Source organism: Rhipicephalus microplus, chromosome X (genome assembly GCF_043290135.1).
Source record: "Rhipicephalus microplus isolate Deutch F79 chromosome X, USDA_Rmic, whole genome shotgun sequence".
Lineage (NCBI taxonomy): Eukaryota > Metazoa > Arthropoda > Arachnida > Ixodida > Ixodidae > Rhipicephalus > Rhipicephalus microplus.
Window position 1 is genome coordinate 184,615,714 of NC_134710.1, and position 15,763 is coordinate 184,631,476.

Genomic DNA, 15,763 nt, shown 5'->3' on the forward strand with positions numbered 1-15,763 from the left:
AAAATGGTGTAAAACAAGAGTGTACGATCTCTACAATGCTATTTGCCAAATGGTTACAGGAGGTTTTCAGAGGCCTAGACCGGGAAGAGCTAGGGATATGAGCTAATGGAGACTACCTTAATAACCTGTGCTTCACCAATGATTGCATTGCTGAGTAACTCGGGGGCAAGTGGAAATTCATGAATACTCAATTAGACAAGGAGAGCAGAAAATTTAGGCCTTAAATTCAAGCTGCAGGAATCGAAAGTTGTGTACAACAACCTCGACAGAGAACAGCGCTTCGAGATAGGTAGCAGTGCACCTGAAGTTATAAAGAGTACGTCTGCTTGGAACAGGTAGTAACTACGGAGCAAAACCATGGCATTCAAATAACTAGAAGAATAAGATGCATATAAGTATATGTCAAGTGCTTTTGTTGACGCACTTGACATTATTCTTGACACTCTCTCGAAGGAAAAATATTGTGGTCATTATGGGAGACATGGACGTTTTTTTATCATGCGTCTTCGTCAATTGTTTACATGGTTACGGTCTTGCATTTTTCATTTTCCTTCCCACTCGTAGCACTAATAATGGTTTAGAAACGTTTTTCGATTATGCTCTTTCGAATTTTCTTCATCGTTCTTCCGCATTCATTACACAGAGTAATGTTACAGATCATTTCCCAGTGGCACTTTGCTTCAGATAGTCCTCGAACAAATAATGCGAACTTCTTTACGAATAGGTTCGACCACGAAAATTGGTAGAAATGGTGTTTAATTTTGGCGGTTCCCATGTCACTTCAATTAAAAATTCCGAGTCAGCATACATAACACATTTTCAGAATATCTAACTGCGCGTCTTCATCGACAAATTGTGTTTAATGCTAAAAACGTTGTTCCTCTCCGAAGAATTCATGGAAGAATTCAAAAAATAACTTATTATTCTACGTAAAAAAAGATAAATTACACAAAGAAGCAAAAGAAAAATCATATATTATGCTTCTAGCTGATAGTTAAAAGCAATATTGTAACACATTGAAACGACTAAAGTCATTTGTTTTTTTTTTCTTTTTCCTACTACTTCTGACGAGGAAAGAAGTACAATGAACAGAATAATGTCCTTTTGTGCAGGTACTGATAATATTTCAGCTAATCAAATTAAAATGGTTGCTGCTGTCACTGCAGATATGATCACCATAAGAAATCTCATTTTTTAATGTGGTGCGTTTCCCTGAGAAGTAGAGGTCAGTATGGTCATGTCACTAATTAAAAAGGGGACAGATCCTTTATTTATGTTTAAACGTCGTTATCCATACTGCCCCTTTTCAGCAAAGTAATTGGCAATGTAATATATATATATATATATATATATATATATGTATATCCGACTGTCCAATTACTTACAAAGTTTGTCTTTTTTCATTCAAAAACAGTGTGGGTTTAGGCAAGAATATTCGACTAACTTTGGCCTCATTTACTTCGCGGAAAAATTCAAAAGGGAAATTGACAAGGGTAACTTCCTCGGTTCTGTGTTTTTTTTTATTTTACTAAAGCATTTGATTCACCTAATCACGACATTCTCTTCTCTCAACCTTTATCTTATGGCATTCATGGCAACTCTCTCAGCGTTTCCGTAATTATTCAGCTCATCGAGAGCAATTAATATCCGTATCTCGCATCTATTCTACTGAAAAATAACTAACATTGCTGTTTTTAAGGCTCAATCATGGGTCCGCGTGAACTCTACTCTAAATTAATGATCTTCCACAGACTCCAACCGATTTTACTGAATACATTTTATGTGCGGACGACACGACTCTTTTATGTCACAGTAATTCAATAAGCAACTTTGTAATAACCCTGAATGCGGAACTTCCTAACGTTAGTACATTGTCCTCTAAAAACAAACTTTTGATAAATCACTATAAAACTAAGTTCCTGGTTTTAATTTCGAAGTCAATAGATAGCACCCAAGTTGCACCACTTTTTATCAACTCGCCTCCCATTTCCCTGTTGGACCATTGTTTTTTCTTGAAATGAACCTTGACTCCCGGTTAAAATTCTACTTGCATATATTGAAGGACTGCTGCGAAAAACATCGTATGGTAACAGGATACTACTAAAAACTAGATGTTATTTTTCACTTGACCATTTTGATCACTTTATATTATGCATTCAATCACAATCATCTTAACTATTGCATCGCTTCATGGACTCAAACATATCACAGCCCTCTTTCTTCCCTTCAAAATGTTGAAAATCAAGCCATGCGCATTGTTACACTGTGCAGCCGACGTTCTGATGTCACCGATTTATACAGTCAACTAAACATTAAGTGTTGACAACCTGAACAATTTTGATGTGCGTACACTTGCTTACCGAGACATTAAAGGCTATATCATACTGATTTAGGTTCCCACCAAAGACCTTGCAAATTCGAATATCAACCACTTTTCCACAAATAACTTTTTGCTTCCCAAAGTCTGAACTTATTATGGCTCACAAAGAGTACCTTCGTTTAATTCAAAATTTGAATCTTTTTGCCGTATAACATAAAGTGTGCTTTTTCTGTATCATCATTCAAGCATCTCGTTCACAATTTCATTCTTAACCAATAGCATCATTTGTTTATGTTTGATCAAATGTAACTTCGACTCTGTTCTGATTAGTCCTTGTTTGTCTTGTTCTGCAGTTTTTCTAATTTTATGTTTCCTTTACGCATTACCTTTTGCCTAAATACTTGAAAAGACTATGCCTCTTATTTTTTACTTTGTACATTTATTACCTTAGTAATATATTTTTTTTTATTTTTTCTATTACGTAGTGATGTTTTAACATTGTAATAGGGTCCCAAAAACAATGCTTGCACTATGAAACTTCTTTTCTTTACTATTATGACCAAATTCTGCACATGTACACATTACTAAATGAATTCATACTTTAAGAATAGGGTGCACCACATTCGGCATGCATTCTCAAATCATTACTTATAGACTGCCACTATCCCTCAAGAGCAAGATATAACAGCTGCATTTCGCCATATACTTACGTATAGAGCAGCAAAGTCGAAGCTTACAAAGAGGGTTCAGTTTAAACTAAGTACGACGCAGCAAGCGATTAAAAGCGAAATAATAGGTGCGAAAGTAAATTTTTTGATGGCTCGTTTTTTTTTTTGTTAGCCACAGCCAAATGAATTCAACGAAAAATTACTACAAGGAAAGCATAGGGGACATCAACTTTGGTCTTCTAACCAGATTAGAGTACTTATGACGTTCATTGAAGTAAAGGTGTGATCCAAACCCACAACCTTCGAATTACACGTCGGACACTCTACAAATATAACTGTACACAATTATTAGCTCTTTTTCGCAATGTCCAGGTTCTTACTTTGCTTTCTCTTGTGCAGTGTTAGAACCTGAAGATCTGAGCGTGTGGTATTCACTTTGGGTCGGAGACGGCGCCTCAAATCGGTCAAGCACCACAGTGCGGGTTCACAAGAACGCCACAGTGTTTGACGTCATGAAGGCTGCCGCAAGAAAAGAGAGCCGATTCAGGTACGTTCTAACGAAAAGAGCCGGAGCAAATCACCTGGCCAAAAACACGGTGGTCGTACTAATCGCATGCTTAACATTACCATAAGACGTCATATGCAACAGTAGCGAGCTTTAGTATATCGAAAACGCCCATAATAACGTGCGTCGCAGCGCTAACGATAAAGCAGAACGCGTGGCATGTCAGTTGGTGCGCTTTTAGTACAGTGAAAAGCATTCCCCGTAACGCAAATGCAAGCCCCTACGGCGCCGTCTATAGTTATGAAAACACTTTATGTATCGTAGAAACCTCAAGTGCGCCACCAAATTGAGTTTACCAGAAGTCACCATTACTGTGTCTCCGTGACACGCTTGGTTCACTGTTGCGTATGACCACTCGTAACACGTCATTTTCTTTCGAAATATGCCGTAATGCTTGACTTGTGGTGGTATTTGCCTACGTAAACAAGCGAATGAGTATACAGTGTCGCCATCTGTATTCGGTTACCGAAACCATGCGCAAACCTTGTAGACATGTTTTGTTAATTGATTGATTTTGTGGGGTTTAACGTCCCAAAACCACTATTTGATTATGAGAGACGCCGTAGTGGAGGGCTCCGGAAATTTTGACCACCTGGGGTTCTTTAACGTGCACCCAAATCGGAGTACACGGGCCTACAACATTTCCGCCTATGTTTTGTTAAGCCTTCTGCACCCTAAATCAGCTGTGTATCTCAAGAACGTAGCTCTTTCATTGGCACTATGCAGCTCGCGAAGCCTCATTACTCAAATCTGAATCAAATACGAACAGTGTTTGGAAACTAAAGAGTTCGACAATACAGGGTGATGACTACAAAAATTCGAACTGCATGGATGGCTCTCGCTTCAACAGGAACCACCACCTTGCCCTATGTACGATATCTCTTCCGTGCGTTAGCGTTGAACGTTATATTCCAGAAAAAGCGTTTGGACGTGAGAGTTCTGGCTATGTTAATGTTCTACTCATGCTGAGTTTTTAGCAAGCAATGCTAACGCTAAATTGTTGCGTTTGCTGTTTCCCGTTATACTGGAACTCGCTATAACGATTGGAAGTTCAATTTCACGCACGTGTTGGAGGACGTAACTGTTGTCGCATGCACTTACCGCAAATTAAACCTCCTGACAAAATAAGCTGTGCTATATGCGAGTGGAAGAAACCATTCGTCGTTGATTTAAAGTCTGCTGATGTGAGATTATGCACGACTCGGCGCGAATATTGCGGAAACGCTTGTGAACTGGTGCTTCCTCGAATTCGAAGTGAAATTAGCATTTCTGCCATTTTTGCCATCGCTATACGTGGATTCGCTGCGCAGTCGATTATCGCTTGCAGCAGCTCGACGAGGTACAACAGTAATTTGCATCCTAATTGCAAAACAGTTTCCGTAAAGGAGAACTCCCATGAGGTATTGTATCTGTCGCAAAAGCTTTCTACTATTTTGCGCCCACGTGCATGAAGGCGAATGTTCGCGGTACATGAGCCGATAGTAATTGTACTTACCTAGATCAATTGTATGGCAAATTTCTTGCTACATGTCCTTTCTTTTTTTTTTTAGGTCAGGTGAAACTTTCGTGTAAAGCGGCCCGCGCTCAGCACCCCTTCAACTGTAAAGTATGTCAGGATCAATAATGCACTTTAGACGACTCACTTCTATATTAGGTATCCAAATCGATCCATCAGTATTGATTCGCAGGAACTGCTACATCTGAAGCCAACCTTGTAGCGGCTGAAAGTTTCAAATCATTCATGGCATATGCCTGAAGCGGTAAGCGTTCGTGATGTGGATTAACGGAATGAATTTGTAAACGTGAATTGGACTTCAGAGATGCGTTTTAATTAGAAGTCCATAAACAAGCTCAGCCGACTTCTGCCATCTTTAATGCTTTCGGAGAACAAAGACTGCGCCATTTTAATGACGCATCCGTCCTTTTTCGATGGAGTGCGTGTTCGCTGCTAATCTCGCACCCCATGACCTTTTTTTTAGGTTCGAATATGACACGGCCAGCAGCCTCGGCCCGTACGTGATCTCTCTCTCCGGAGTGATGCGCAACGCGTAGACGGGCCACTTTTGGCTGGCACACACAATGAACTTCGCCACGGGGCTCGTAACGCCATTGTCCGTCGGTAAGTGCTGGCGCCACTACACGTGCATAAGAAACGACATCGGCACAACATAGTCATCGACATTGGACGCTTCATGTGAAGGCGTTGCAGAACGAGAGCGCAATCTGAGAAAACCTACACTGACGTTTTGGGCTTTCGTATAAATTGGTTCCTTTCTTTTTCTGCTACTTTTAATGTTTCTTATGTCAAAAGAACTTAACATGCTGGCATGGCTCAAAACTTTCTGAATAACTATTATCAGGACGTTGCCAACAAGCATTCAACTCTTGTGAAATCTTTCTTTTTGTTGTTCTTGTTGCTTTGTTTTTAGTGTCTCGCTTTATTTGTTTGTTTGTTTTTGCGAAGGGAACTTTGTACACGTTTATATGATTCAAAGCTTTCTGACCTAGGTATTGATGGCTCAAAAACAAGAAAATGGCTGTTGGGCTGTCCATGGTGCTATATTACTGCACCCAGGATTGTCAGTGTAGCATTCCCGCACACAAGACAACCTCCTGAAATTAGGAAAAAATAAATGGGGGGAAGGGGCAGATAGAGAGACAGAGCAAGGACAAGTGAAAGGGTATCAGGCAAGGACAAGAACTTTGGACAACGCAACAATCAATGCACGTCACGGAGGCCCGGATAAGCAGAACACGAACAATCACACAGCACAAACCTCCATAATGTATACGTCTCTGTGGTAGTCGTGGACATTACGGAAACCAATTGCTCTAACAGTCAATTAACGACCCACTGAGAAAGTACAAGAGAACGGCATAAACAAGAGGGTTCAGATGACGATGAAGACAATACGTAGGATACTTGAACGAAGTTCGTCATGAATGATCATGCATGAGAGAGAAAGAAAGTATGGAAGAATGCATTGCAAGGCCCCAGCAAATTAGTGCTAGTTTCGGTTTCAAGGTACATGCATGCTAGTGGCGGTTTCCGGGCATTTTAAGATCTGGTTAAAGGTAGTCAGGTTGATTTGGGTGTTCGCATTTGTTGACTTTCACAAGTTTTTATAAATGAAGAAATTCGATAACGCCGTAAAGAACTTTTCGTTGTATATATTGTCACGTGATTACAGAACGATCACAACGTCTGTTCACAGGAGCAGCACTGGACGTCGAGCCGAACCGAACGTTAGAGCACGAGCACACCAACAGTCCTCTTCTTTTTTCACACCATGGCACATACTCGAGTTGGCATGGCTAAACCTCGTTCTGTGCCTGTGGAATTACCGTCCTTCCAAAAAAAGTACCACTCTAATGATCAATGCCCATTAAAAGTTAAAGTAATCGCTTACACGCACAAAGACACATGATGAAGCAGTGTCAGGTGACTCGGGGGTAGTGTGGCTTCATCCGTGACACATGAACAATGTCGGCCTGCTGGAAACATCGAGATCACCGAGCTGTGTCTTCAAGCAGAATTTCGTAGTTGACATCTGTGAAGCGCCGTAGTACTCTATAAGGACCGAAGTAGCGGTGAAGTAACTTTTCCGAGCAGCCCCTTTGGTGAACAGGGATCCACAGCCAGACCAGATCACCGGGTTGGTAAATAACATGGCGATGACGGTAGTTGTACCTCTGCGAGTCGATTCCTTCTTGTTTTCGGATCCGCTCGAGTGCAAGTGGGCGGGCTGCGTCGGCGAGCCGGATAAAGTCGTTTGCATCAGTAGAAATATCGGTCATGTCAGGCAAGAGCATAGCATCCAGCATCATAATTGCTTCTCGGCAGTGAAGCAACCGGAAGGGAGTGAAACCCGTAGTCTTTTGAACCGCAGTGTTGTAACGAACGTTACATATGGCAAAATTTTATACCAGTTTTTGTGATCGTGATCGACGTACATAGATAGCATGTCAGCGAGCGTCTTGTTTAATCTCTCCGTCAGACCATTGGTTTGTGGATGGTATGCAGTCATTTTGCGATGAGCTGTTCCACTAAGTCTCGTGACGTCTTGCATCAATTGGGCTGTAAAGGCTGTTCCACGGTCAGTGATAAGAACTGTTGACGCTCCATGGCGAAGGACGATGTTGTTGATGAAAAAATACGCAATCTCATTGGCGGTGCCTCGTTGTAGGGCTTTCGTTTCGCAGTACCTCGTTAAATTGTCAGTAGCGACTACGATCGAGCGGTTGCCATCATGCGACTTCAGGAAGGGCCCAAGCAAGTCCATGCCGATTCGTTCAAACGGTTGAGACGGGGGTGCAACAGGCTGCAATAAACCAGCAGGGCGCACAGGTGAGACTTTACGGTGCTGGCAATGATTGCACGTTTTAACGGAGTGCATGACATCCTGGATGAGCTTTGGCCAGTAGTAGCGAGTCCGAATCAGGGCAAGGGTACGTACGAATCCTAGGTGGCCGGAGGAAGGCTCGTCGTGGCAGGCAAATAAAATGTCAGCACGTAGCCCTGGTGGAACGACGAGGAGGTATTCAGTCGCATAAGGTTCGAAGTTCTTTTTGTAGATGATGTCGTTGTGGAGACAAAATGGCCCTGAACGTGTGAATGCCGATGGTGGACTCGAGCTGCGACCTTGAAGGTATGTGATAAGTTGTCGAATCTCTGAATCATTCCACTGTTGTTGGGCCAAGTAAGATTCACTGACTGCACATAGAAAATGGCCATCAGTATCATTGTCACACGATGTCGTCGCGAGGGGAGCGCGCGGTAGACAATCAGCATAAGTGTACCTGCGGCCCGACTTGCAGTTGACTGTAACGTCAAATTCTTGAAGGCGCAAGCTCCACCTCGCAAGGCGCCCTGAAGGGTCCTTGAGATTGGCCAGCCAACAGAGGGCATGATGGTTCGTAACTACTCTGAATGGACGGCCATACAGATATGGTCGGAACTTTGTTATCGCCCAAATAACAGCAAGGCATTCCTTCTCCGTGGTCGAATAGTTAGTTTCCGCCGATGACAGAATGCGACTAGCATACGCGATGGGTCGTTCAGCGCCATCTTGCCACTGGACGAGCACAGCACCAAGACCGATGTTGCTTGCGTCAGTGTGAAGTTCGGTGGCGGCATCTTTATTAAAGTGCCCTAATAAGGGTTCACTCTGAAGGCACTGTTGAAGCTTAGAAAAAGCGGATCTCTGCTCTGGATCCTACACAAAAGGAGTATCCTCCTTCGTTAAGCGGGTAAGGGGTTCAGCGGTGTTGGCAAAACTCTGGACAAAGCGCCTGTAGTAGGCGCAGAGACCCAAAAACCGGCGCCAATCCTGTTTGTTTGAAGGTGGAGGAAATGCAGCAACGGCCATGGTCTTTTCTGGGTCTGGTCGAATGCCATCGTGACTGACAAGGTGGCCGAGGAACTTTAGTTCTTCGTAGCCGAAATGACACTTCTCCGGTTTTAGCGATAGGCCTGCAGATCGAATAGCAACGAAGACGGACTGAAGTCGTTGTAAATGTTGCTCAAATGTTTTGGAAAAAACAACGACGTCGTCTAAATACACGAGACAGGATTCCCACTTCAGACCAGACAGGACGGTGTCCATCATCCTTTGCAACGTTGCCGGTGCAGAGCACAATCCAAATGGTAACACTTTGAATTCGTAGAGGTCGTCGGGAGTTATGAATGCTGTTCTTTCCCTGTCGCGTTCATCGACCTCGATTTGCCAGTAGCCACTGCGTAAATTCATTGATGAAAAATATCGGGCATGTCGAAGTCAATCTAGTGAATCATCTATGCGTGGGAGAGGGTAGACGTCTCTCTTCTTCCCTTTGTTGAGCTTCCGGTAATCGTCGCAAAATCGAAAAGTGCCGTCTTTCTTTTTAACAAGTATGGCGGGTGACGCTCATGGAATGTTCGAGGGTTGGATGACGTCGTCGTCGAGCATCTGTTTCACTTGAAGACTTATTGCCTCTTGTTCTTTTTGTGACACGCGGTAGGCGTGCTGTCGTATAGGCCGTTCAGTAGAGCACGTTATAATGTGGTGCTTCATGGTTGGGGTCTGCTTTATTGTAGAGGTGGACGTAAAGCAGTCACTATACGTACGTAAAATCATGCGTATCTGCTGCTGCTGCGCAGAGGATTCACGTCAACTGTACTGGCTAATGCAGTGTCACCTTCGGCAGCAGTGGCAATCGGAGCGATAGTGGAACATTCTTCGTCATCAATGGCTTCAAAGTTCGCGATCGCTGTTCGCTTTGCCAAGTGTTGGTACTGGCCACCGAAATTCATGATTAGAAGCTGAGCCCTGCGATGTTTCAGTTGGACGATAGCGTGCGTGACACAAATCTGCCGAGGCAAGAGCATTGAGAGGTTAGTTTCCGCAATGCCACTATTCTTGTTGTCACAGTCGCTCTCCACTCACAGTTACCAACATACTGGCTCGCGGCGGAAGTTTGATGGTGTCGTCAGCAATTTGAAGTGTTGTGGTCTGCGCAACTGCATCCTTTTCTAGGGCTGTATGGTCGTTAGATAACGTTATGAGTAGGTCGCGAAGGTTAATAATAGCTCCATGCTCGCGGAGAAAATCCATTCCGAGAATTAGGTTTTGGGAGCTTTCACGCAATACAACGAAGGAAACAATGTATGTCGACTCACAAATTCGGAGGCGATCAGTGCATATTCACAGCAGTGTCAATAGGTGACCTACCGCAGTCTGGAGGTTGGTTCCAAGTCCCCAAGGTGTCGTTACCTTTCTTAGCTGTGCAGAGATGTCAGCGCTTATAACGGAATAATCACCACCCATATCTACCAGAGTGGTCAGCGGGTGGTTGTCGAGAAGGACAGAGATGCGAGCAGGTACACGTTTGTCGTCGATGGCACACATCGCTGAAAGGATGTCGTCGGATGTCGGCAGGCAGATCGGGGGAGGGTCTTGTAACGGTCGATCAACAGCGGCCTCACCCCCAGAGGTCGCTGTTCTTAGTTTCCCCGGCGCGGGCTTGTGGATCTAGGCGATCTTCCGGCAAGGACGTCCACAAAGGTGGATTGTTGGCCAGGTGACGTGGAACGCCGTGGGGACGGTGAGCGGGATTGGCGACGCGGAAGGGTTGAGGATCGCTGGCTTTCCAAGTATTCGGCGATAGCATGGGGCCGCTCACCATCTCTGGGTCGACGAGCATCCGGAGGAAAGCCAGGAAGACCCATGTGCCTTTATGCGCACTCACGGTAGACGTGACCTGGTTCCCGACAGTGATAACATAAAAGCCAGTTTTTGGGAGCACGCCATACACTGGATTTCCGTGTAAGGGGTGGGTTGCCGTACTGCGGTGGTCCTGAGTAGAATGACAGCGCCGTCTGCAGGGTGGACGGACGCGACGGATAGCCAACAGCCGGTGCAGGAGTACGTACTGCTTCCGCGTACGGTAATAGCGGAGCTTCGGCTGGACGAGGGGCTGTCATGGGTTGGACCTCCGCTGCACGCAGAGTCGCCATGGGGTGCACCAGCTGCCACACCTCTTCGCGAACGACATCCGTTAGAGCAGCAACATGGGGTGGAGAAGAAACCACGTGCGGCTTTTGCAGCTCCTCGCGCACAATACTGCGCACGAGCTCCGTCAGGTCTCTTACAGTCGTGACGTCAGGTGTTGGCAGGGCCGACGACACTGACGAAAGACTGCCAAGGGTGCTCATACTGATACGAACGCTGCTTTAGCATTCTCTCCATTGTCGTGGCTTCGCGGAGGAAATTTTCTACAGTGCTAGGAGGGTTCCGCACTAGTCCAGCAAACAGCTGCTTTTTCACTCCCCTCATTAGGAGGCGCACCTTATTCTCTTCCGTCATTGAGGAGTCAGCTCGCCTGAACAGCCGCGACATCTCCTCAACGAACATGGCAACACTCTCGTTCGGACGCTGATTTCGGGAATTGAGGAGCCGTTCCGCTTGCTCCTTTCAGTCAGAGCGTCGGAAGGTGTTTCGTAACTGGTTGCAAAACTCTGGCCAGGTTGTCATAGTGGCTTCATGGTTTTCGAACGAAGTGCGCGCAGACTCCTCGAGATAAAAGTAGACATACCGAAGCTATCGCTTCTCGTTCCTCTCGTTGACGCTGCCGCAACGCTTGTAGTCGTCAAGCCAGTCGTCGACGTTTTCGTGAGGGTCACCGTGGAATGGCTTCGGGGTTCCCGGGGCATTGAAGAACCATGGAGGAGGCAGCATTGATGACTCTTGGGTTTGCGTTCCCGTACTAGCCATAGTATTGCCGAGTTCTGGAAATGGTCTGAATTCAGGAGGTAGGCCTAGTTGTCGCCTGCTAAGCCATAGGTCAGCTGGTTCTTCCAAGTCGCGACTAGTGTCGGTACCTTGCTTCTGATTTCAGTGCATACAACACTACTCAGCACCTCCACCAGAAAATGTCACGTGATTACAGAACGACCACAACGTCTGTTCACAGGAGCAGCACTGGACATCGAGCCGAACCGAACGTTAGAGCACGAGCACACCAACAGTCCTCTTCTTTTTTCACACCATGGCACATACTTGTATTGGTATGGCTAAACCTCGTTCCATGCCTGTGGCACTATTTTTATTACCTAATTTGCGAATTTTAAATCAGACTAAGCGCGGGAAGTGGTTCACTTGAGTTCGTTGTACTTGGCCTGGCTCCTTCTCGCTGTCACTAGTCCAGTTGTTCAGGGAGACAATCACCAGGCTGATTGCAAGTGCCGACGTATCGGCCTCTCGAAACCCACCATGAAATGACTATAGTTATAGCGCGAGAACAAAACGACGACACAGAGACAAGAAGGACACGAAAGACATAGCGCTCGTGTCTTTCGTGTCCTTCTTGTCTCTGTCGTCGTTTTGTTCTCGCGCTATAACTATCGTCATGCCATACCAACTAGCCGAAGCTGCCACACCACCACGAAAGCACGGACAATTTGGAATTGGCTCTATTGGTGCGGCAGCGAACGCCAGCTGTGGTTCAAATGGTGAGGCAGAGCCGAGAGGTGAAAACGAAACCAGAAATATATGCTCGGATAAGGCAGAACAATTAATATACAAACTTCCACACTCGGCAGTTATCAAATACAATACAGCACTACTCACAAGATAATCCAATAAATCCAAAGCAGCGGGCACAACAACGACACGCGCTACAATGCAATCTCATGCATTAACTAACCAAGACACGTATAGACCAAAATTTCATCAAGCGTATTCAGTCCAAAGTTTCCGTAACAAAGCTTGAATGCTTCCCTTCAAGGAAACACTCACTCGAAATCCAGCACCACTTGTCGTCCCGCTGCGTCAGAGGTTTCTCTTCTAGGAAACTCCGGCGTCGTACACTGACCACAATTGAATACCAAACGACATCGCCGATAACACGTCGGCAACTCGCACGCTGCTACTGCAGAACACCTCTTCATTCACTGGCGTTAACCACACGCTCATGCCCTGCTTGTCAGAAAAGCCGTCACCAGCAGGTGGCAAACACATTTCTTCTCCTTATCCCCCGCGACTACCTCCTCTGCTTGCTTATAAGCACTAGCCACTGGGTTCCCAAAATTTCTACGTGTTTCATCGGCGCGCTTCACTGTAAGGCTGTGGAAAACACACGACATCTCTCGTAACTTGACAAAACTCTGCAGCACCATGCCTCTTTCCTTCGAGGTGTTTCTAAAGTTCGCGTGACCTGGTCGGTGCGGCCGCAGCAAGCTGTTTCAGAGGGGAGAAAAGGTGCGCGGGTATCGTCTGCTGTTACTTCTTTTAAATGCGAAGCATTCTAAGCGAACTTCGACGATGTTGAGCCTATCTATCTATCTATCTATCTATCTATCTATCTATCTATCTATCTATCTATCTATCTATCTATCTTTCTATCTATCTATCTATCTATCTATCTATCTATCTATCTATCTATCTATCTATCTATCTATCTACCTAATACTTGTACCTCTCCTAGCCTTTTCAATAGTGGTATCGATACCATAAGTGGTATTAAAACTGTGTAATGGTACGAAAACTGTATGATCAGCATAACCGGCTAGTCATAACATAAAAATCATGCCATGTATGTCATGAATGTTACAATTTATATTTTATGGTTTTGCTGCTCTTGCAGCGATTTTGTTCACATGAGATACAGCAAAACTGATATGGTATGAAATGACTGCATGGCAAACATAAGTAAGAGACCCTAACGTAAAAATCATGACATGCATGTCATGTAAATCATGCCTAAACGCCACGTTCATGTACTCGTAGATGTTTCGCTAGCTTCACATATGCCAAATTTGTTATTACGCGACGTGAACGGATGACGAAGGTATATGAGTGGTGCAATCATGATAATTATGACATGTGTGTCATTTAAGAACATGACGACATACCACGCTTATGATGCGCTCGCAGCCCTTTCTCTAGCTTTACATATGCCCAATTTGGTGTTACGTGACATCAATGAATGCGGAAGACATGTGACTAGTGTAAAAAAAAATAATCATGACGAGGGTGTGATGTAAATTATGCCTACACGCCACGCTCATCCACTCACGGTCGTTTCGCTAGCTTCACATATACTAAATTCGGTATTACACGACGCAAATCTATGACGAAGGTGCCTACATAGCTGGCGCAAACATGATAATCATGACATGCATACCACGCGTCTGATGCGCTCGTGGTAGTTTCGCTAGCTTCACACTTCCAGAATTTGGTGTTACGTGACGTCAATGGATGAAAAAGGTATACGACTGGTGCAAACATATTAATCATGAGATGAGTGTCATTTAAGAACATCACTACATGCCACGCTCATGATGCACTCGTGGCCGTTTCGCTAGCTTCAAATTTCCTATTACGTGACGTGACTATGCGACAAAGTTAAATGACGCGCCAAACATGATAATCATGACATGGAAGTCATGTAAGAAATAATTTACGTCTACCTCGTGAGGTTGTGCTGATTTCAAATTGTGACATATCAATATTCGTTATTCGTGCTTCACATATCATCAATTCCCCTCACTACGTGGGAGCTGTCAATTTTTTGCGTTGCGGTGGCTTTTGTCGCGTCTGCTGGGCACTTGGTATTCACGTAGCCGTTAGGAATCGGGGGCTTGCGCTTTCTTGAGCGCTTGTTTGTGGCACTCGCCACTCGCTCAGGGATATTTCAAGTTGAATCACGCTCAATTATTTCCCTCGGTTGGTTGGCGTTCCAACTACGGAAAAGAAAAGGACAGGAAGTTGTGCCGGGCAGAGAACGAAACCCGCAGTGAGCTACGCCGAGCAAGTAAACCTAAATTGGGCACATGGCTAAATCGGGCAACACACGTTTTTGTGGCTCTTTGATGTGGTGATCCGAGGATTTCCAGCTCCTTGAAGTTTTTTTCAGGTTTTCTAGTGGCAAAAAGGGAGCACAACTGTCTAAGTGGTTATGAAAGGGGAAAGAAAAGAAAAGTGCCACCCGTACTTGACTCTCCTTGAGAGGGTCACCTACACAGTTCGGCACATTGATGGGGGGAAGGGAATAAAATATAGAACTTGACCCATTATTTGAGCAAATACAAATTTTGCATGATTACATAAGCAAACCGAGTTCTTTAGGAGCCTGACTGAACTGACAGAAGCGCAGTGTCACTAAACTAATTGGTCAAGACGGCAGCCAAGCTGATGTTGGCAAAGTGCGTTTAATGAAAGGCTTCAATTCCTGTTGGTTTTGCTACATATTTTTTGCTTTTTTTGACGTTCGGCATGTACTTCAATTGATGTCGAGTAATATATGCTCCTTTCTGTTTATTAAGTTTGTGTAGCCATGGTTTGAAACTTTGTAAGTATTTGCTTCTAATACTCTCACTTATATATGTGATGGACTAAATTCCTACAGAAATCATTAAAAGGACTACCGCTGGAGCCCACGTTTTGAGAAGTGGCTGCGGTGGTGGTGGTAAAAACTATTTTTCCTTCGCAAAATAAAGGGGCAATAGGACAGAGACAAGGAGAAGTTGCTACCCTCGGTAGTCCTTCGTATAACTTTCTGCCCAACCCAGGATGGTCTCCTGAACATCGCGTATTCAGCTGCGCAAGGCAGTCTCCCACTTTTGACAAGTGATCTTTTCTTCACCAAAGCAAAGCTAGCTGTTGCCATTACGCGAACAAGTGAAGTTACACAAACATTTTTCCAGTGACGTTCTCTCTTGAAGAAAGTCAC

The 15,763-nt window shown here is 44.6% G+C and overlaps 1 protein-coding gene across 1 annotated transcript in view; it reads left to right on the forward strand.

Moving 5' to 3' along the window:
• The window catches only part of LOC119176970 (uncharacterized protein CG3556), a 165,578-nt gene that overhangs the window by 134,101 nt on the left and 15,714 nt on the right, over window positions 1–15,763 (forward strand). Inside the window, exons 6-7 of the mRNA XM_075878332.1 lie at window positions 3,388–3,535; window positions 5,533–5,672. Of these exons, the coding sequence (XP_075734447.1) occupies window positions 3,388–3,535; window positions 5,533–5,605 (221 nt within the window). The 3' untranslated portion in view covers window positions 5,606–5,672. The remainder of the gene's footprint in view (window positions 1–3,387; window positions 3,536–5,532; window positions 5,673–15,763) is intronic.